The sequence below is a fragment of the Salmo salar genome, chromosome 09, assembly GCF_965601325.2.
Source record: "Salmo salar chromosome 09, fSalSal1, whole genome shotgun sequence".
NCBI lineage: Eukaryota > Metazoa > Chordata > Actinopteri > Salmoniformes > Salmonidae > Salmo > Salmo salar.
This window is the reverse complement of record NC_138299.1, coordinates 53,140,954-53,165,218: the sequence shown is the minus strand read 5'-3', so window position 1 is coordinate 53,165,218 and position 24,265 is coordinate 53,140,954. Positions and strand designations below refer to the sequence as shown.

Below are 24,265 nucleotides of genomic sequence, written 5' to 3'. Positions count from 1 at the left end.
GATACTAGCCCACTCCTATCCATAGGCAGCCCCTTACCAGATACTAGCACACTACTATCCATAGGCAGCCCCCTACCAGATACTAGCCCACTCCTATCAATAGGCAGCCCCCTACCAGATACTAGCCCCCACTCCTATCCATAGGCAGCCCCCTACCAGATACTAGCCCCCACTCCTATCCATAGGCAGCCCCCTACCAGACACTAGCCCCCACTCCTATCCATAGGCAGCCCCCTACCAGACACTAACCCCCCTCCTATCCATAGACAGCCCCCTACCAGACACTAGCCCCCACTCCTATCCATAGGCAGCCCCCTACCAGACACTAACCCCCACACCTATCCACAAGCAGCCCCCTACCAGATTCTAGCCCACTCCTATCCATAGGCAGCCCCCTACCAGATACTAGCCCACTCCTATCCATAGGCAGCCCCCTACCAGATACTAGCCCACTCCTATCCATAGGCAGCCCTCTACCAGATACTAGCCCACTCCTATCCATAGGCAGCCCCCTACCAGATACTAGCCCCCACTCCTATCCATAGGCAGCCCCCTACCAGATACTAACCCCCACAACTATCCATAGGCAGCCCCCTACCAGATACTAGCCCCACTCCTATCCATAGGCAGGCCCCTACCAGATACTAACCCCCACTCCTATACATAGCCAGCCCCCTACCAGATACTAGCCCACTCCTATCCATAGGCAGCCCCCTACCAGATACTAGCCCACTCCTATCATAGGCAGCCCCCTACCAGATACTAACCCACTCCTATCCATAGGCAGCCCCCTACCAGATACTAGCCCACTCCTATCCATAGGCAGCCCCCTACCAGATACTAGCCCCCACTCCTATCAATAGGCAGCCCCCTACCAGACACTAACCCCCACTCCTATCACCCCCTCCTATGCATAGACAGCCCCCTACCAGATACTAGCCCACTCCTATCCATAGGCAGCCCCCTACCTGATACTAGCCCACTCCTATCCATAGGCAGCCCTCTACCAGATACTAGCCCACTCCTATGCATAGGCAGCCCACTACCTGATACTAGCCCACTCCTATCCATAGGCAGCCCCCTACCAGATACTAGCCCACTCCTATCAATAGGCAGACCCCTACCAGATACTAGCCCCCACTCCTATCCATAGGCAGCCCCCTACCAGATACTAGCCCCCACTCCTATCAATACGCAGCCCCCTACCAGACACTAGCCCCCACTCCTATCCATAGGCAGCCCCCTACCAGACACTAACCCCCCCTCCTATCCATAGACAGCCCCCTACCAGACACTAGCCCCCACTCCTATCCATAGGCAGCCCCCTACCAGACACTAACCCCCACACCTATCCACAAGCAGCCCCCTACCAGATTCTAGCCCACTCCTATCCATAGGCAGCCCCGTACCAGATACTAGCCCACTCCTATCCATAGGCAGCCCCTTACCAGATACTAACCCACTCCTATCCATAGGCAGCCCCCTACCAGACACTAGCCCACTCCTATCCATTGGCAGCCCCCTACCAGATACTAGCCCCCACTCCTATCAATAGGCAGCCCCCTACCAGACACTAACCCCCACTCCTATCCACAGGCAGCCCCCTACCAGACACTAACCCCCACTCCTATCCATAGGCAGCCCCCTACCAGATACCAGCCCCCACTCCTATCCATAGGCAGCCCCCTACCAGATACTAGCCCACTCCTATCCATAGGCAGCCCCCTACCAGATACTACCCCCACTCCTATCCATAGACAGCCCCCTACCAGATACTAGCCCACTCCTTTCCGTAGGCAGCCCCCTACCAGATACTAGCCCACTCCTATCCATAGCCAGCCCCCTACCAGATACTAGCCCACTCCTATCCATAGGCAGCCCCCTACCAGATACTTGCCCCCACTCCTATCCATAGGCAGCCCCCTACCAGATACTGGCCCCCACTCCTATACATAGACAGCCCCCTACCAGATACTAGCCCACTCCTATCCATAGGCAGCCCCCTACCAGATACTAGCCTACTTCTCTACATAGACAGCCCCCTACCAGATATTAACCCCCACTCCTATCCATAGGCAGCCCCCTACCAGACACTAGCCCCCACTCCTATCAATAGGCAGCCCCCTACCAGATACTAGCCCCACTCCTATCCATAGGCAGCCCCCTACCAGACACTAGCCCACTCCTATCCATAGGCAGCCCCCTACCAGATACTAGCCCACTCCTATCCATAGGCAGCCCCCTACCAGATACTAGCCCACTCCTATCCATAGGCAGCCCCCTACCAGATACTAGCCCACTCCTATCCATAGGCAGCCCCCTACCAGATACTAGCCCACTCCTATCCATAGGCAGCCCCCTACCAGATACTAGCCCCCACTCCTATCCATAGGCAGCCCCCTACCAGATACTAGCCCCCACTCCTATACATAGGCAGCCCCCTACCAGATACTAGCCCACTCCTATCCATAGGCAGCCCCCTACCAGATACTAGCCCCCACTCCTATCCATAGGCAGCCCCCTACCAGATACTAGCCCACTCCTATCCATAGGCAGCCCCCTACCAGATACTAGCCCACTCCTATCCATAGGCAGCCCCCTACCAGATACTAGCCCACTCCTATCCATAGGCAGCCCACTACCTGATACTAGCCCACTCCTATCCATAGGCAGCCCTCTACCAGATACTAGCCCACTCCTATCCATAGGCAACCCCTACCAGATACTAGCCCCCACTCCTATCCAAAGGCAGCCCCCTACCAGATACTAGCCCCCACTCCTCTACATAGACAGCACCCTACCAGATACTAGCCCAATCCTATCCATAGGCAGCCCCCTACCAGACACTAACCCCCACTCCTATCCATAGACAGCCCCCTACCAGATACAAGCCCACTCCTATACATAGGCAGCCCCCTACCAGATACTAGCCCCCACTCCTATCCATAGGCAGCCCCCTACCAGATACTAACCCCCACAACTATCCATAGGCAGCCCCCTACCAGATACTAGCCCCACTCCTATCCATAGGCAGGCCCCTACCAGATACTAACCCCCACTCCTATACATAGCCAGCCCCCTACCAGATACTAGCCCACTCCTATCCATAGGCAGCCCCCTACCAGATACTAGCCTACTTCTCTACATAGACAGCCCCCTACCAGATACTAGCCCACTCCTATCCATAGGCAGCCCACTACCTGATACTAGCCCACTCCTATCCATAGGCAGCCCCCTACCAGATACTAGCCCACTCCTATGCATAGACAGCCCCCTACCAGATACTAGCCCACTCCTATCCATAGGCAGCCCCCTACCAGATACTAGCCTACTTCTCTACATAGACAGCCCCCTACCAGATACTAGCCCACTCCTATCCATAGGCAGCCCACTACCTGATACTAGCCCACTCCTATCCATAGGCAGCCCCCTACCAGATACTAGCCCACTCCTATGCATAGGCAGCCCACTACCTGATACTAGCCCACTCCTATCCATAGGCAGCCCTCTACCAGATACTAGCCCACTCCTATCCATAGGCAACCCCTACCAGATACTAGCCCCCACTCCTATCCAAAGGCAGCCCCCTACCAGATACTAGCCCCCACTCCTCTACATAGACAGCACCCTACCAGATACTAGCCCAATCCTATCCATAGGCAGCCCCCTACCAGACACTAACCCCCACTCCTATCCATAGACAGCCCCCTACCAGATACAAGCCCACTCCTATACATAAGCAGCCCCCTACCAGATACTAGCCCCCACTCCTATCCATAGGCAGCCCCCTACCAGATACTAACCCCCACTCCTATCCATAGGCAGCCCCCTACCAGATACTAGCCCCACTCCTATCCATAGGCAGCCCCCTACCAGATACTAGCCCCCACTCCTATACATAGCCAGCCCCCTACCAGATACTAGCCCACTCCTATCCATAGGCAGCCCCCTACCAGATACTAGCCTACTTCTCTACATAGACAGCCCCCTACCAGATACTAGCCCACTCCTATCCATAGGCAGCCCCCTACCAGATACTAGCCTACTTCTCTACATAGACAGCCCCCTACCAGATACTAGCCCACTCCTATCCATAGGCAGCCCCCTACCAGATACTAGCCCACTCCTATCCATAGGCAGCCCCCTACCAGATACTAGCCCACTCCTATCCATAGGCAGCCCCCTACCAGATACTAGCCCACTCCTATCCATAGGCAGCCCCCTACCAGATACTAGCCCACTCCTATACATAGACAGCCCCCTACCAGATACTAGCCCACTCCTATCCATAGGCAGCCCACTACCTGATACTAGCCCACTCCTATCCATAGGCAGCCCCCTACCAGATACTAGCCCACTCCTATCCATAGGCAGCCCACTACCTGATACTAGCCCACTCCTATCCATAGGCAGCCCTCTACCAGATACTAGCCCACTCCTATCCATAGGCAACCCCTACCAGATACTAGCCCCCACTCCTATCCAAAGGCAGCCCCCTACCAGATACTAGCCCCCACTCCTCTACATAGACAGCACCCTACCAGATACTAGCCCAATCCTATCCATAGGCAGCCCCCTACCAGACACTAACCCCCACTCCTATCCATAGACAGCCCCTACCAGATACAAGCCCACTCCTATACATAGGCAGCCCCCTACCAGATACTAGCCCCCACTCCTATCCATAGGCAGCCCCCTACCAGATACTAACCCCCACTCCTATCCATAGGCAGCCCCCTACCAGATACTAGCCCCACTCCTATCCATAGGCAGCCCCCTACCAGATACTAGCCCCCACTCCTATACATAGCCAGCCCCCTACCAGATACTAGCCCACTCCTATCCATAGGCAGCCCCCTACCAGATACTAGCCTACTTCTCTACATAGACAGCCCCCTACCAGATACTAGCCCACTCCTATCCATAGGCAGCCCACTACCTGATACTAGCCCACTCCTATCCATAGGCAGCCCCCTACCAGATACTAGCCCACTCCTATGCATAGACAGCCCCCTACCAGATACTAGCCCACTCCTTTCCGTAGGCAGCCCCCTACCAGATACTAGCCCACTCCTATCCATAGGCAGCCCCCTACCAGATACTAGCCCACTCCTATCCATAGGCAGCCCCCTACCAGATACTTGCCCCCACTCCTATCCATAGGCAGCCCCCTATCAGATACTAGCCCCCACTCCTATACATAGACAGCCCCCTACCAGATACTAGCCCACTCCTATCCATAGGCAGCCCCCTACCAGATACTAGCCCACTCCTATCCATAGGCAGCCCCCTACCAGATACTAGCCCCCACTCCTATCCATAGGCAGCCCCCTACCAGATACTAGCCCCCACTCCTATCCATAGGCAGCCCCCTACCAGATACTAGCCCACTCCTATCCATAGGCAGCCCCCTACCAGATACTAACCCACTCCTATCCATAGGCAGCCCCCTACCAGATACTAGCCCACTCCTATCCATAGGCAGCCCCCTACCAGATACTAGCCCACTCCTATCCATAGGCAGCCCCCTACCAGATACTAGCCCACTCCTATCCATAGGCAGCCCACTACCTGATACTAGCCCACTCCTATCCATAGGCAGCCCCCTACCAGATACTAGCCCACTCCTATCCATAGGCAGCCCCCTACCAGATACTAGCCCCCACTCCTATCCATAGGCAGCCCCCTACCAGATACTAGCCTACTTCTCTACATAGACAGCCCCCTACCAGATACTAACCCCACTCCTATCCATAGGCAGCCCCCTACCAGATACTAGCCACCACTCCTATCCATAGGCAGCCCCCTACCAGATACTAGCCCACTCCTATCCATAGGCAGCCCCCTACCAGATACTAGCCCCCACTCCTATCCATAGGCAGCCCCCTACCAGATACTAGCCACCCACATGACACTACCCCCACTATCCATAGGCAGCCCCCTACCAGATACTAGCCCCACTCCTATCCATAGGCAGCCCACTACCTGATACTAGCCCACTCCTATCCATAGGCAGCCCCCTACCAGATACTAGCCCACTCCTATGCATAGGCAGCCCACTACCTGATACTAGCCCACTCCTATCCATAGGCAGCCCTCTACCAGATACTAGCCCACTCCTATCCATAGGCAACCCCTACCAGATACTAGCCCCCACTCCTATCCAAAGGCAGCCCCCTACCAGATACTAGCCCCCACTCCTCTACATAGACAGCACCCTACCAGATACTAGCCCAATCCTATCCATAGGCAGCCCCCTACCAGACACTAACCCCCACTCCTATCCATAGACAGCCCCCTACCAGATACAAGCCCACTCCTATACATAGGCAGCCCCCTACCAGATACTAGCCCCCACTCCTATCCATAGGCAGCCCCCTACCAGATACTAACCCCCACTCCTATCCATAGGCAGCCCCCTACCAGATACTAGCCCCACTCCTATCCATAGGCAGCCCCCTACCAGATACTAGCCCCCACTCCTATACATAGCCAGCCCCCTACCAGATACTAGCCCACTCCTATCCATAGGCAGCCCCCTACCAGATACTAGCCTACTTCTCTACATAGACAGCCCCCTACCAGATACTAGCCCACTCCTATCCATAGGCAGCCCACTACCTGATACTAGCCCACTCCTATCCATAGGCAGCCCCCTACCAGATACTAGCCCACTCCTATGCATAGACAGCCCCCTACCAGATACTAGCCCACTCCTATCCGTAGGCAGCCCCCTACCAGATACTAGCCCCACTCCTATCCATAGGCAGCCCCCTACCAGATACTAACCCACTCCTATCCATAGGCAGCCCCCTACCAGATACTTGCCCCCACTCCTATCCATAGGCAGCCCCCTATCAGATACTAGCCCCCACTCCTATACATAGACAGCCCCCTACCAGATACTAGCCCACTCCTATCCATAGGCAGCCCCCTACCAGATACTAGCCTACTCCTACCATAGACAGCCCCCTACCAGATACTAGCCCCACTCCTATCCATAGGCAGCCCCCTACCAGATACTAGCCCCCACTCCTATACATAGACAGCCCCCTACCAGATACTAGCCCACTCCTATCCATAGGCAGCCCCCTACCAGATACTAGCCTACTTCTCTACATAGACAGCCCCCTACCAGATACTAGCCCACTCCTATCCATAGGCAGCCCCCTACCAGATACTAGCCCACTCCTATCCATAGGCAGCCCCCTACCAGATACTAGCCCACTCCTATCCATAGGCAGCCCCCTACCAGATACTAGCCCACTCCTATCCATAGGCAGCCCCCTACCAGATACTAGCCCACTCCTATCCATAGGCAGCCCCCTACCAGATACTAGCCCACTCCTATCCATAGGCAGCCCCCTACCAGATACTAGCCCACTCCTATCCATAGGCAGCCCCCTACCAGATACTAGCCCACTCCTATACATAGGCAGCCCCCTACCAGATACTAGCCCACTCCTATCCATAGGCAGCCCCCTACCAGATACTAGCCTACTTCTCTACATAGACAGCCCCCTACCAGATACTAACCCCCACTCCTATCCATAGGCAGCCCCCTACCAGACACTAGCCCCCACTACTATCAATAGGCAGCCCTCTACCTGATACTAGCCCACTCCTATCCATAGGCAGCCCCCTACCAGACACTAACCCACTCCTATCCATTGGCAGCCCCCTACCAGATACTAGCCCACTCCTATCCATAGGCAGCCCCCTACCAGATACTAGCCCACTCCTATCCATAGGCAGCCCCCTACCAGACACTAACCCCCACTCCTATCCATAGGCATCCCCCTACCAGACACTAGCCCCCTCCTATCCATAGGCAGCCCCGTACCAGACACTAACCCCCTCCTATCCATAGGCAGCCCCCTACCAGATACTAGCCCCCTCCTATTCATATGCAGCCCCTACCAGACACTAGCCCACTCCTATCCATAGGCAGCCCCCTACCAGATACTAGCCCACTCCTATCTATAGGCAACCCCCTACCAGATACTAGCCCCCACTCCTATCCATAGGCAGCCCCCTACCAGATACTAGCCCACTCCTATCAATAGGCAGCCCCCTACCAGACACTACCCCCACTCCTATCCATACGCAGCCCCCTACCAGATACTAGCCCACTCCTTTCCGTAGGCAGCCCCCTACCAGATACTAGCCCACTCCTATCCATAGGCAGCCCCCTACCAGATACTAACCCACTCCTATCCATAGGCAGCCCCCTACCAGATACTTGCCCCCACTCCTATCCATAGGCAGCCCCCTATCAGATACTAGCCCCCACTCCTATACATAGACAGCCCCCTACCAGATACTAGCCCACTCCTATCCATAGGCAGCCCCCTACCAGATACTAACCCCCACTCCTATCCATAGGCAGCCCCCTACCAGACACTAGCCCCCACTACTATCAATAGGCAGCCCACTACCTGATACTAGCCCACTCCTATCCATAGGCAGCCCCCTACCAGACACTAACCCACTCCTATCCATAGGCAGCCCCCTACCAGATACTAGCCCACTCCTATCCATAGGCAGCCCCCTACCAGATACTAGCCCACTCCTATCCATAGGCAGCCCACTACCTGATACTAGCCCACTCCTATACATAGGCAGCCCCCTACCAGATACTAGCCCCCACTCCATTCCATAGGCAGCCCCCTACCAGATACTAGCCCACTCCTATCCATAGGCAGCCCCCTACCAGATACTAGCCTACTTCTCTACATAGACAGCCCCCTACCAGATACTAACCCCCACTCCTATCCATAGGCAGCCCCCTACCAGATACTAGACCACTCCTATCCATAGGCAGCCCACTACCTGATACTAGCCCACTCCTTTCCGTAGGCAGCCCCCTACCAGATACTAGCACCCACTCCTATCCATAGGCAGCCCCCTACCAGATACTAACCCCCACTCCTATCCATAGGCAGCCCCCTACCAGATACTAGCCCCACTCCTATCCATAGGCAGCCCCCTACCAGATACTAGCCCCCACTCCTATACATAGCCAGCCCCCTACCAGATACTAGCCCACTCCTATCCATAGGCAGCCCCCTACCAGATACTAGCCTAATTCTCTACATAGACAGCCCCTACCAGATACTAGCCCACTCCTATCCATAGGCAGCCCCCTACCAGATACTAGCCCACTCCTATCCATAGGCAGCCCCTACCAGATACTAACCCACTCCTATACATAGACAGCCCCCTACCAGATACTAGCCCACTCCTATCCATAGGCAGCCCCCTACCAGATACTAGCCTACTTCTCTACATAGACAGCCCCCTACCAGATACTAACCCCCACTCCTATCCATAGGCAGCCCCCTACCAGACACTAGCCCTCACTACTATCAATAGGCAGCCCACTACCTGATACTAGCCCACTCCTATCCATAGGCAGCCCCCTACCAGACACTAACCCACTCCTATCCATAGGCAGCCCCTTACCAGATACTAGCCCACTCCTATCCATAGGCAGCCCCCTACCAGATACTAGCCCACTCCTATCCTTAGGCAGCCCCCTACCAGATACTAGCCCACTCCTATCCATACGCAGCCCCCTACCAGATACTAGCCCACTCCTATCCATAGGCAGCCCACTACCTGATACTAGCCCACTCCTATCCATAGGCAGCCCCCTACCAGATACTAGCCCACTCCTATCCATAGGCAACCCCTACCAGATACTAGCCCCCACTCCTATCCATAGGCAGCCCCCTACCTGATACTAGCCCCCACTCCTCTACATAGACAGCCCCCTACCAGATGCTAGCCCACTCCTATCCATAGGCAGCCCCCTACCAGACACTAACCCCCACTCCTATCCATAGGCAGCCCCCTACCAGATATTAGCCCCCACAGACACTACCCCCACTATCCATAGGCAGCCCCCTACCAGATACTAGCCCACTCCTATCCATAGGCAGCCCACTACCTGATACTAGCCCACTCCTATCCATAGGCAGCCCTCTACCAGATACTAGCCCACTCCTATCCATAGGCAGCCCCCAACCAGATACTAGCCCCCACTCCTATCCATAGGCACCCCCCTACCAGATACTATCCCCCACTCCTCTACATAGACAGCCCCCTACCAGATACTAGCCCAATCCTATCCATAGGCAGCCCCCTACAAGACACTAACCCCCACTCCTATCCATAGACAGCCCCCTACCAGATACAAGCCCACTCCTATACATAGGCAGCCCCCTACCAGATACTAGCCCCCACTCCTATCCATAGGCAGCCCCCTACCAGATACTAACCCCCACTCCTATCCATAGGCAGCCCCCTACCAGATACTAGCCCCACTCCTATCCATAGGCAGCCCCCTACCAGATACTAGCCCCCACTCCTATACATAGCCAGCCCCCTACCAGATACTAGCCCACTCCTATCCATAGGCAGCCCCCTACCAGATACTAGCCTACTTCTCTACATAGACAGCCCCCTACCAGATACTAGCCCACTCCTATCCATAGGCAGCCCACTACCTGATACTAGCCCACTCCTATCCATAGGCAGCCCCCTACCAGATACTAGCCCACTCCTATGCATAGACAGCCCCCTACCAGATACTAGCCCACTCCTTTCCGTAGGCAGCCCCCTACCAGATACTAGCCCACTCCTATCCATAGGCAGCCCCCTACCAGATACTAACCCACTCCTATCCATAGGCAGCCCCCTACCAGATACTTGCCCCCACTCCTATCCATAGGCAGCCCCCTATCAGATACTAGCCCCCACTCCTATACATAGACAGCCCCCTACCAGATACTAGCCCACTCCTATCCATAGGCAGCCCCCTACCAGATACTAGCCTACTTCTCTACATAGACAGCCCCCTACCAGATACTAACCCCCACTCCTATCCATAGGCAGCCCCCTAACAGACACTAGCCCCCACTACTATCAATAGGCAGCCCACTACCTGATACTAGCCCACTCCTATCCATAGGCAGCCCCCTACCAGACACTAACCCACTCCTATCCATAGGCAGCCCCCTACCAGATACTAGCCCACTCCTATCCATAAGCAGCCCCCTACCAGATACTAGCCCACTCCTATCCATAGGCAGCCCCCTACCAGATACTAGCCCACTCCTATCCATAGGCAGCCCACTACCTGATACTAGCCCACTCCTATCCATAGGCAGCCCCCTACCAGATACTAGCCCACTCCTATACATAGGCAGCCCCCTACCAGATACTAGCCCCCACTCCTATCCATAGGCAGCCTATCCATAGGCAGCCCCCTACCAGATACTAGCCTACTTCTCTTCATAGACAGCCCCCTACCAGATACTAACCCCCACTCCTATCCATAGGCAGCCCCCTACCAGACACTAGCCCCCACTACTATCAATAGGCAGCCCACTACCTGATACTAGCCCACTCCTATCCATAGGCAGCCCCTTACCAGACACTAACCCACTCCTATCCATTGGCAGCCCCCTACCAGATACTAGCCCACTCCTATCCATAGGCAGCCCCCTACCAGATACTAGCCCACTCCTATCCATAGGCAGCCCCCTACCAGATACTAGCCCACTCCTATCCATAGGCAGCCCACTACCTGATACTAGCCCACTCCTATACATAGGCAGCCCCCTACCAGATACTAGCCCCCACTCCTATCGATAGGCAGCCCCCTACCAGATACTAGCCCCCACTCCTCTACATAGACAGCCCCCTACCAGATGCTAGCCCACTCCTATCCATAGGCAGCCCCCTACCAAACACTAACCCCCACTCCTATCCATAGGCAGCCCCCTACCAGACACTAGCCCCCTCTTATTCATAGGCAGCCCCCTACCAGACACTAACCCACTCCTATCCATAGGCAGCCCCGTACCAGACACTAACCCCCTCCTATCCATAGGCAGCCCCCTACCAGATACTAGCCCCCTCCTATTCATAGGCAGCCCCTACCAGACACTAGCCCACTCCTATCCATAGGCAGCCCCCTACCAGATACTAGCCCACTCCTATCTATAGCCAACCCCCTACCAGATACTAGCCCCCACTCCTATCCATAGGCAGCCCCCTACCAGATACTAGCCCACTCCTATCAATAGGCAGCCCCCTACCAGACACTACCCCCACTCCTATCCATACGCAGCCCCCTACCAGATACTAGCCCACTCCTTTCCGTAGGCAGCCCCCTACCAGATACTAGCCCACTCCTATCCATAGGCAGCCCCTACCAGATACTAACCCACTCCTATCCATAGGCAGCCCCCTACCAGATACTTGCCCCCACTCCTATCCATAGGCAGCCCCCTATCAGATACTAGCCCCCACTCCTATACATAGACAGCCCCCTACCAGATACTAGCCCACTCCTATCCATAGGCAGCCCCCTACCAGATACTAACCCCCACTCCTATCCATAGGCAGCCCCCTACCAGACACTAGCCCCCACTACTATCAATAGGCAGCCCACTACCTGATACTAGCCCACTCCTATCCATAGGCAGCCCCCTACCAGACACTAACCCACTCCTATCCATAGGCAGCCCCCTACCAGATACTAGCCCACTCCTATCCATAGGCAGCCCCCTACCAGATACTAGCCCACTCCTATCCATAGGCAGCCCCCTAACTGATACTAGCCCACTCCTATACATAGGCAGCCCCCTACCAGATACTAGCCCCCACTCCTATCCATAGGCAGCCCCCTACCAGATACTAGCCCACTCCTATCCATAGGCAGCCCCCTACCAGATACTAGCCTACTTCTCTACATAGACAGCCCCCTACCAGATACTAACCCCCACTCCTATCCATAGGCAGCCCCCTACCAGATACTAGACCACTCCTATCCATAGGCAGCCCACTACCTGATACTAGCCCACTCCTATCCATAGGCAGCCCCCTACCAGATACTAGCCCACTCCTATACATAGGCAGCCCCCTACCAGATACTAGCCCCCACTCCTATCCATAGGCAGTCCCCTACCAGATACTAGCCCCCACTCCTCTACATAGACAGCCCCCTACCAGATGCTAGCCCACTCCTATCCATAGGCAGCCCCCTACCAGACACTAACCCCCACTCCTATCCATAGGCAGCCCCCTACCAGACAATAACCCCCACTCCTATCCATAGGCAGCCCCCTACCAGATACTAGCACCCTCTTATTCATAGGCAGCCCCCTACCAGACACTAGCCCACTCCTATCCATAGGCAGCCCCCTACCAGACACTAACCCCCTCCTATCCATAGGCAGCCCCCTACCAGATACTAGCCCCCTCCTATTCATAGGCAGCCCCTACCAGACACTAGCCCACTCCTATCCATAGGCATCCCCCTACCAGATACTAGCCCACTCCTATCCATAGGCAACCCCCTACCAGATACTAGCCCCCACTCCTATCCATAGGCAGCCCCCTACCAGATACTAGCCCACTCCTATCAATAGGCAGCCCCCTACCAGACACTACCCCCACTCCAATCCATACGCAGCCCCCTACCAGATACTAACCCACTCCTATCCATAGGCAGCCCCCTACCAGATACTAACCCACTCCTATCCATAGCCAGCCCCATACCAGATACTAGCCCACTCCTATCCATAGGCAACCCCCTACCAGATACTAGCCCCCACTCCTATCCATAGGCACCCCCCTACCAGATACTAACCCACTCCTATCCATAGGCAGCCCCCTACCAGATACTAGCCCCCACTCCTATCCATAGGCAGCCCCCTACCAGATACTAGCCCCCACTCCTCTACATAGACAGCCCCCTACCAGATGCTAGCCCACTCCTATCCATAGGCAGCCCCCTACCAGACACTAACCCCCACTCCTATCCATAGGCAGCCCCCTACCAGACAATAACCCCCACTCCTATCCATAGGCAGCCCCCTACCAGATACTAGCCCCCTCCTATTCATAGGCAGCCCCTACCAGACACTAGCCCACTCCTATCCATAGGCAGCCCCCTACCAGATACTAGCCCACTCCTATCCATAGGCAACCCCCTACCAGATACTAGCCCCCACTCCTATCCATAGGCAGCCCCCTACCAGATACTAGCCCACTCCTATCAATAGGCAGCCCCCTACCAGACACTACCCCCACTCCTATCCATACGCAGCCCCCTACCAGATACTAACCCACTCCTATCCATAGGCAACCCCCTACCAGATACTAACCCACTCCTATCCATAGCCAGCCCCATACCAGATACTAGCCCACTCCTATCCATAGGCAACCCCCTACCAGATACTAGCCCCCACTCCTATCCATAGGCAGCCCCCTACCAGATACTAACCCACTCCTATCCATAGGCAGCCCCTACCAGATACTAGCCCCCACTCCTATCCATAGGCAGCCCCCTACCAGATACTAGCCCACTCCTATCCATATGCAACCCCCTACCAGATACTAGCCCCCACTCCTATCCATAGGCAGCCCCCTAGCAGATACTAGCCCACTCCTATCCATAGGCAGCCCCCTACCAGACACTACCCCCACTCCTATCCATAGGCAGCCCCCTACCAGATACTAACCCACTCCTATCCATAGGCAGCCCAATACCAGATACTGACCCACTCCTATCCATAGGCAGGCCCCTACCAGATACTAACCCACTCCTATCCATAGGCAGCCCCCTACCAGATACTAGCCCACTCCTATTCATAGGCAGCCCCCTACCAGATACTAACCCACTCCTATCCATAGGCAGACCCCTACCAGATACTAACCCACTCCTATCCATAGCCAGCCCCCTACCAGATACTAGCCCACTCCTATCCATAGGCAACCCCCTACCAGATACTAGCCCCCACTCCTATCCATAGGCAGCCCCCTACCAGATACTAACCCACTCCTATCCATAGGCAGCCCCCTACCAGATACTAGCCCCCACTCCTATCCATAGGCAGCCCCCGACCAGATACTAGCCCACTCCTATCCATAGGCAACCCTCTACCAGATACTAGCCCCCACTCCTATCCATAGGCAGCCCCCTACCAGATACTAGCCCACTCCTATCAATAGGCAGCCCCCTACCAGATACTAACCCACTCCTATCCATAGGCAGCCCATTACCAGATACTGACCCACTCCTATCCATAGGCAGGCCCCTACCAGATACTACCCCCACTCCTATCCATAGGCAGCCCCCTACCAGATACTAACCCACTCCTATCCAAACGCAGCCCCCTACCAGATACTAACCCACTCCTATCCATAAGCAGCCCCTTACCAGATACTAACCCACTCCTATCCATAGCCAGCCCCCTACCAGATACTAGCCCACTCCTATCCATAGGCAACCCCCTACCAGATACTAGCCCCCACTCCTATCCATAGGCAGCCCCCTACCAGATACTAACCCACTCCTATCCATAGGCAGCCCCCTACCAGATACTAGCCCCCACTCCTATCCATAGGCAGCCCCCTACCAGATACTAGCCCACTCCTATCCATAGGCAACCCCCTACCAGATACTAGCCCCCACTCCTATCCATAGGCAGCCCCCTATCAGATACTAGCCCACTCCTATCAATTTTCAGCCCCTTACCAGACACTACCCCCACTCCTATCCATAGGCAGCCCCCTACCAGATACTAACCCACTCCTATCCATAGGCAGCCCATTACCAGATACTGACCCACTCCTATCCATAGGCAGGCCCCTACCAGATACTAGCCCACTCCTATCCATAGGCAGCCCCCTACCAAATACTAGCCCACTCCTATTCATAGGCAGCCCCCTACCAGATACTAACCCACTCCTATCCATAGGCAGCCCCCTACCAGATACTAACCCACTCCTATCCATAGCCAGCCCCCTACCAGATACTCGCCCACTCCTATCCATAGGCAACCCCCTACCAGATACTAGCCCCCACTCCTATCCATAGGCAGCCCCCTACAAGATACTAACCCACTCCTATCCATAGGCAGCCCCCTACCAGATACCAGCCCCCACTCCTATCCATAGGCAGCCCCCTACCAGATACTAGCCCACTCCTATCCATAGGCAACCCCCTACCAGATACTAGCCCACTCCTCTACATAGGCAGCCCCCTCCCAGATACTAACCCACTCCTATCCATAGGCAGCCCCCTACCAGATACTAGCCCCCACTCCTATCCATAGGCAGCCCCCTACCAGATACTAGCCCACTCCTATCAATAGGCAGCCCCCTACCAGACACTACCCCCACTCCTATCCATAGGCAGCCCCCTACCAGATACTAACCCACTCCTATCCATAGGCAGCCCCCTACCAGATACTAACCCACTCCTATCCATAGCCAGCCCCCTACCAGATACTAGCCCACTCCTATCCATAGGCAACCCCCTACCAGATACTAGCCCCCACTCCTATCCATAGGCAGCCCCCTACAAGATACTAACCCACTCCTATCCATAGGCAGCCCCCTACCAGATACCAGCCCCCACTCCTATCCATAGGCAGCCCCCTACCAGACACTAGCCCACTCCTCTACATAGGCAGCCCCCTCCCAGATACTAACGCACTCCTATCCATAGGCAGCCCATTACCAGATACTGACCCACTCCTATCCATAGGCAGCCCCCTACCAGATACTCACCCGGGTGTAAACGTTCCTCCTGGTAGTCTGAGATGACATGCTGATTCTCCAGTCTTTGCCAGGCTCCACGCTGGCCTGTCTGCTCTTATAACAATGAGGAGCAGAAGGTGACGTCGTCGGTGGTTGGGGGGGGTCCAGTGATGCTTCTAGAGCGTCTCTCTCGATAATCCTCTAGAACACCCCTCTTCTATAGCCCTCGTACTAATACTCCCTGTAGTCCACACAGCCACAGCCCAGGAACAACTTCCCTACTCCCTTTTGGTCCTGCTGGTTTCCTCCCTGTCTGGTCAGAGTGAGAGAGAGAGAGAAGGAGAGAGGGAGAGATATATCCTGGCTTGCTGCCTCACAGACGACGCTCTGCTCTGACAGGAAACAGCCTCAGCCTCCGACGCAAGACTTCAGAATAGTCGCCAGGCCCGGAGGAGAGGAGGATGAATGGGAGAGAAGAGAAAACAGAGCAGAGAAAGAAAGAAAACATGCAGGCAGGGTTGGTTGGTTCTCTGTCTGTGCTGTGAGTGCATCAGCTGAGAGCAGAGGAGAGGTAGCACTGCACTAGTGTATCGCTCTGGCTTGTTCTCTGCAGGGAAGCAGGCAGGGAGGGTGGACTGCTAGGCCCAGGGAGCTGCAGGGTCTTAAAGGCAGCCGCTATCATCCATGACACAAACAAAGCCTATTCAAAGGCCGATCCATCAGTCGTATATATATATAGGAGAGGCTAACACTACAACAACACTGAGCTGCATTCCACAGTACGGGATTGGTCAGGGAAGAGCTCGAGCAACGGTAGAGTCTATTGAACCACAACTCAGAGCCACCTACAGCTCACACTAACAGATAATGATACTCGGCCGGGACAAACAAAAGACGGGTTTCATCATAGAGGACTTTAATCAATTAATCATAGCTGCATCTTGCTATCTAGCTAATGAATAAACCACGCTGCCACATTCATTAACTCTTAAAAGAGTCTGTAGCTCTGGGCCCCGTATTCGTAGTGTCTCAGAGTAGGAGCGCTGATTTAGGATCAGTTCAGCCTTTTTTAGATCATAATGGTGGACAGGTCCGTGAGCTGATCCTACATCAGCGCTCTTCCTCTGAGATGTTTTGTAGAGACAGCTGTGGTTAACTAGCTATCCAATATCACGGGAGGCATGATCTGGGCGGAGACAGAACTGATCTGGGCGGAGACAGAACTGATCTGGGCGGAGACGGAACTACAGAACTGATCTGGGCGGAGACAGAACTGATCTGGGCAGAGACGGAACTACAGAACTGATCTGGGCGGAGACAGAACTGATCTGGGCGGAGACAGAACTGATCTGGGCGGAGACAGAACTGATCAGGGCGGAGACAGAACTGATCAGGGCGGAGACAGAACTGATCTGGCTGGAGACAGAACTGATCTGGCTGGAGACAGAACTGATCTGGCTGGAGACAGAACTGATCTGGCTGCTGACAGAACTGATCTGGCTGCTGACAGAACTGATCTGGCTGCTGACAGAACTGATCTGGCTGCACACAGAACTGATCTGGCTGCAGACAGATCTGATCTGGCTGCAGACAGAACTGATCTGGCTGCAGACAGATCTGATCTGGCTGCAGACAGAACTGATCTGGCTGCACACAGAACTGATCTGGCTGCAGACAGAACTGATCTGGGTGGAGACAGAACTGATCTGGCTGCAGACAGAACTGATCTGGGTGGAGACAGAACTGATCTGGGTGGAGACAGAACTGATCTGGGTGGAGACAGAACTGATCTGGGTGGAGACAGAACTGATCTGGCTGCACACAGAACTGATCTGGCTGCACACAGAACTGATCTGGCTGGAGACAGAACTGATCTGGGTGGAGACAGAACTGATCTGGGTGGAGACAGAACTGATCTGGGTGGAGACAGAACTGATCTGGGTGGAGACAGAACTGATCTGGGCCGAGACAGAACTGATCTGGGCCGAGACAGAACTGATCTGGCTGCTGACAGAACTGATCTGGGCGGAGACAGAACTGATCTGGGCGAAGACAGAACTGATCTGGGCGGAGTCAGAACTGATCTGGGCAGAGACAGAACTGATCTGGGCGGAGACAGAACTGATCTGGGCGGAGACAGAACTGATCTGGGCGGAGACAGAACTGATCTGGGCGGAGACAGAACTGCTCTGGCTGCTGACAGAACTGATCTGGGCGGAGACAGAACTGATCTGGGCGAAGACAGAACTGACCTGGGCGGAGACAGAACTGACCTGGGCGGAGACAGAACTGACCTGGGCGGAGACAGAACTGACCTGGGCGGAGACAGAACTGATCTGGGCGGAGACAGAACTGATCTGGGCGGAGACAGAACTGATCTGGGCGGAGACAGAACTGATCTGGGCGGAGACAGAACTGATCTGGGTGGAGACAGAACTGATCTGGCTGCTGACAGAACTGATCTGGCTGCACACAGAACTGATCTGGCTGCAGACAGAACTGATCTGGGTGGAGACAGAACTGATCTGGGTGGAGACAGAACTGATCTGGCTGCAGACAGAACTGATCTGGGTGGAGACAGAACTGATCTGGGTGGAGACAGAACTGATCTGGGTGGAGACAGAACTGATCTGGGTGGAGACAGAACTGATCTGGGCCGAGACAGAACTGATCTGGGCCGAGACAGAACTGATCTGGCTGCTGACAGAACTGATCTGGGCGGAGACAGAACTGATCTGGGCGAAGACAGAACTGATCTGGGCGGAGTCAGAACTGATCTGGGCGGAGACAGAACTGATCTGGGCGGAGACAGAACTGATCTGGGCGGAGACAGAACTGATCTGGGCGGAGACAGAACTGCTCTGGCTGCTGACAGAACTGATCTGGGCGGAGACAGAACTGACCTGGGCGGAGACAGAACTGACCTGGGCGGAGACAGAACTGACCTGGGCGGAGACAGAACTGATCTGGGCGGAGACAGAACTGATCTGGGCGGAGACAGAACTGATCTGGGCGGAGACAGAACTGATCTGGGCGGAGACAGAACTGATCTGGGCGGAGACAGAACTGATCTGGCTGCTGACAGAACTGATCTGGCTGCACACAGAACTGATCTGGCTGCAGACAGAACTGATCTGGGTGGAGACAGAACTGATCTGGCTGCAGACAGAACTGATCTGGGTGGAGACAGAACTGATCTGGGTGGAGACAGAACTGATCTGGGTGGAGACAGAACTGATCTGGCTGCAGACAGAACTGATCTGGGCCGAGACAGAACTGATCTGGGCCGAGACAGAACTGATCTGGCTGCTGACAGAACTGATCTGGGCGGAGACAGAACTGATCTGGGCGAAGACAGAACTGATCTGGGCGGAGTCAGAACTGATCTGGGCGGAGTCAGAACTGATCTGGGCGGAGACAGAACTGATCTGGGCGGAGACAGAACTGATCTGGGCGGAGACAGAACTGATCTGGGCGGAGACAGAACTGATCTGGGCGGAGACAGAACTGATCTGGGTGGAGACAGAACTGATCAGGGTGGAGACCGAACTGATCTGGGTGGAGACCGAACTGATCTGGGTGGAGACCGAACTGATCTGGCTGCTGACAGAACTGATCTGGCTGCTGACAGAACTGATCTGGGAGGAGACAGAACTGATCTGGGTGCAGACAGAACTGATCTGGCTGCTGACAGAACTGATCTGGCTGCTGACAGAACTGATCTGGGTGGAGACAGAACTGATCTGGCTGCACACAGAGCTGATCTGGGTGGAGACTGGGTGGGCTATATACATACATTTGATTTGATTTGATTTTGATCTGGCTGCAGACAGAACTGATCTGGCTGCACACAGAACTGATCTGGGTGGAGACAGAACTGATCTGGGTGGAGACAGAACTGATCTGGCTGCTGACAGAACTGATCTGGCTGCAGACAGAACACAGCAGACAACTGAATGAGTCATCTTCTGTCTACTGTGTTGCATTGACCTGGGGGGGGAATCGGGTGTGGGAATACACCAATGCCATGATTACTGTGTATATATATATATATATATATATATATAATGTGTTATGACCTTTGTATGCTTGCAATGAGCAATGATGGAAAAGAACTGGGTAAATGGAGATGTAGTGTTTTAGTTCTCAGGCTTGAGAATTGTCTACACCTGCTGATAGCCACGCAGGCTCAAGGACCGAGATAGTAGAGAGAGAAACCACAGTCTAGACATGTTTTTCTCATTTTAGATACTTTTTTTTGTGAGTATGGGTAACGCCATTGGCAGACGAGGCTGCTAAATTGGCTGCCTCAAAGTGTCATAGCCACTCCATGTTCTTCTCTGCTACTGTTGGGAAAGACACTGATGATTTGTCATCTAAACAGGCTTTGGATGTTGGTTCTCATTTGGTATGACAACAGCGGGGTTGTAAAGTTGACCCCGTTTCTAAAATTTGGAGACAGACTGTCTGGCAGACCGTGTCTGCCAGCTTGTCTTATCGCCTCTGTTTGCCAAGTGGCCCATGGTATGGCCGATTTGTCAAGGGGGGATATGATAGAGGGAATTTATTTTGGATTGGTTTTGTCCAAATTTGACTCAGCATGTGAAACAGTTTCTCTTTTGATGTGCTATGTGCATGCAATTTAACATTGCCAAAGAAACACCTTTGAAACCAGGGCATTTCCATACGCCAAGAGGACTATTTGTCCATCTTGCCATGGATTTTATAGATCTTACAGAAAGAAAAGAAAGGAAAGGTACTGTTTAGTCCTTATTGACAGGTTCACCAGGTGGGTGGAGGCATTTCCCACCACATACTGTGATGCTAAGACAATAGCAAAGCTACTTGTGAGGGAGATAATACCTAGATTTGGTGTTCCTGAGGTTTTATCTGCAGGCAATGGTACCCACTTCACTGGTGATGTAGTGAAGCAGGTAGCCATAATGATGGGAGTGGACCAGAAGTTTGTGTCCATCTACCACCCTCAGCGTAATGGGGTTACTGAGAGAGCTAACCAATCCATTAAACAAGGTACAAGCTAAGGCATGCCACTCCACCAATAAATCTTGGGTGGATTGTTTACCACTGGTGTTAACCTCTATGGGACCGGCGGGACGAATTCGTCCCACCTACGTAACAGCCACTGCCATCCTGTGGCGCGATTTTCAAAATCTTCAAAATCATATTACTTCAATTTCTCAAACATATGACTATTTTACAGCCATTTAAAGATAAGACTCTCGTTAATCTAACCACACTGTCCGATTTCAAAAAGGCTTTACAACGAAAGCAAAACATTAGATTATGTCAGCAGAGTACCAAGCCAGAAATAATCAGCCACCCATTTTTCAAGCCAGCATATAATGTCACCAAAACCCAGAAGACAGCTAAATGCAGCACTCACCTTTGATGATCTTCATCAGATGACAACCCTAGGACATTATGTTATACAATACATGCATGTTTTGTTCAATCAAGTTCATATTTATATCAAAAACCAGCTTTTTACATTAGCATGTGACGTTCAGAACTAGCATACCCCCCGCAAACTTACGGGGAATTCGCTAACATTTTACTAAATTACTCACGATAAACGTTCACAAAAAGCATAACAATTATTTTAAGAATTATAGATACAGACCTCCTCTATGCACTCGATATGTCCGATTTTAAAATAGCTTTTTGGTGAAAGCACATTTTGCAATATTCTAAGTACATAGCCCAAGCATCACGGGCTCGCTATTTAGACACCCGGCAAGTTTAGCACTCACCATAATCATATTTACTATTATAAAAATGTCATTACCTTTTGTTGTCTTCGTCAGAATGCACACCCAGGACGTCTACTTCAATAACAAATGTTGGTTTGGTCCAAAATAATCCATCGTTATATCCGAATAGCGGCGTTTTGTTCGTGCGTTCCAGACACTATCCAAAATAGTAAAGAAGTGTCGCGCGCTTGGCGCAATTCCTGACAATAAAATTCAAAGTATTCCATTGCCGTACGTCGAAGCATGTCAACCGCTGTTTAAAATCAATTTTTACGTCATTTTTCTCGTAGAAAAGCGATAAAATTCCGACAGGGAATCTCCTTTTCGGCAAACAGAGGAAAAAATCCCAAAGGCGGGGGCGGTCGGGGTCACGCGCATAAGCTAGTGTCTCTTGATGGGCCACTTGAGAAAGGCGATAATGTGTTTCAGCCTGGGGCTGGAATGACGACATTCTCTTTTTTCCCGGGCTCTGAGAGCCTATGGACGACGTGGGAAGTGTCACGTTAGAGCAGAGATCCTTAGTAAATGATAGAGATGGCAAAGAAGTTCCAGAAATGGTCAGACAGGCCACTTCCTGTAAAGGAATCTCTCAGGTTTTGACCTGCCATTTGAGTTCTGTTATACTCACAGACACCATTCAAACAGTTTTAGAAAATTTAGGGTGTTTTCTATCCATATGTAATAAGTATATGCATATTCTAGTTACTGAGTAGGAGTGGTAACCAGATTAAATCGGGTATGTTTTTTATCCAGCCGTGTCAATGCTGCCCCCTAGCCCTAACAGGTTAATGAAAATGTGCGGTAGAGTTAATACACCTGGGGTGTTACACCACATTAAATGTTGACAGGAAGACCCATGAATGTTCCCGCACACAGACCCATGACTGACAGACAAATAGACCTCACTCTAGTTGACATTGAACACTTGGGAGTACATGAAAGAGCTAACTACTATTGTCAGATCTCTCCACTCTCACACTAGGAAAGCTCATGAGCAGGGTACCAGGTGAGGATCCCGACTACCTGCCTCTGGAGGTTGGAGACTGGGTCAAATGTTTTTGTCATTTTACACATTTTAGTCAATTAGCAGACACTCTTATCCAGAGCAACTTACAGTAGTGAATGCATACATTTCATACATCTTCTCTCCGTACTGGTCCCCCGTGGGAATCGAACCCACAACCATAGTGTTGCAAACACCATGCTCTACCAACTGAGCCACACGGGACTATCCACACTACTTGTTTGTGTCAACACGTGGGTAAAGTTTGTTCGAGACTTAGGTATAAAAGTGTCCCCAAACGGGACAGCGGTGTTAATTTTGTCTAAACCCAAATCCATGAGAGAGTTGTTTGGTTCAATGAGTAGACCAATCTAATACTCTCAGCCCTAGTGACAATTATGTTCTAACTAAGATGGGTAAATGGTTCACTGGGAAATGTGGAAATGTAACAGGCCAGATTTTAATGGGTATCTTATAATTTGTAGTTCCTGGGTTGATAGGCTTTTGCTGTGTTTTGATTTTTTGTTGTCTTGGTAAATGGGCAATGAAGAAGACTATGTCTAGGTTTAATTGTATTGGCTTTACCTGACTCATATGATGAATACTATGATGCCACTGGTGTTGATCCCAACTATGACCCTCTTGCTTGCCCAACTGACCCAGAGGATGATTACTATACGACCTATATGTGAATGGTTAAAGGTTCCAGATGTCTAACGTCAATTTCTGTACATGGTTATATGAGACTAGGTAGTCTCAAAGGGGGGAATGTTGGGGGTTAGCCTGGGGGTCGGGTGTGGGGCTACACTAATGACATGATTACTGTATACAGTTGAAGTCGGAGGTTTACATACACCTTAGACACATACATTTAAACTCAGTTTTTCACAATTCCTGGCATTTAATCCAAGTAAAACTTCCCTATTTTAGG

At 53.0% G+C, this 24,265-nt stretch overlaps 1 protein-coding gene across 1 annotated transcript in view; it reads right to left on the bottom strand.

Moving 5' to 3' along the window:
• LOC106611399 (dynactin subunit 1) overlaps positions 1 to 17,263 on the bottom strand; it is a gene marked incomplete at its 3' end in the record, with an annotated part of 283,242 nt that extends 265,979 nt beyond the window's left edge. The window contains exon 1 of the mRNA XM_082955503.1: positions 16,591 to 17,263. Coding sequence (XP_082811629.1) covers positions 16,591 to 16,629 — 39 coding nt within the window. The remainder of the gene's footprint in view (positions 1 to 16,590) is intronic.
• Between the last annotated feature and the right edge of the window lie 7,002 nt (positions 17,264 to 24,265).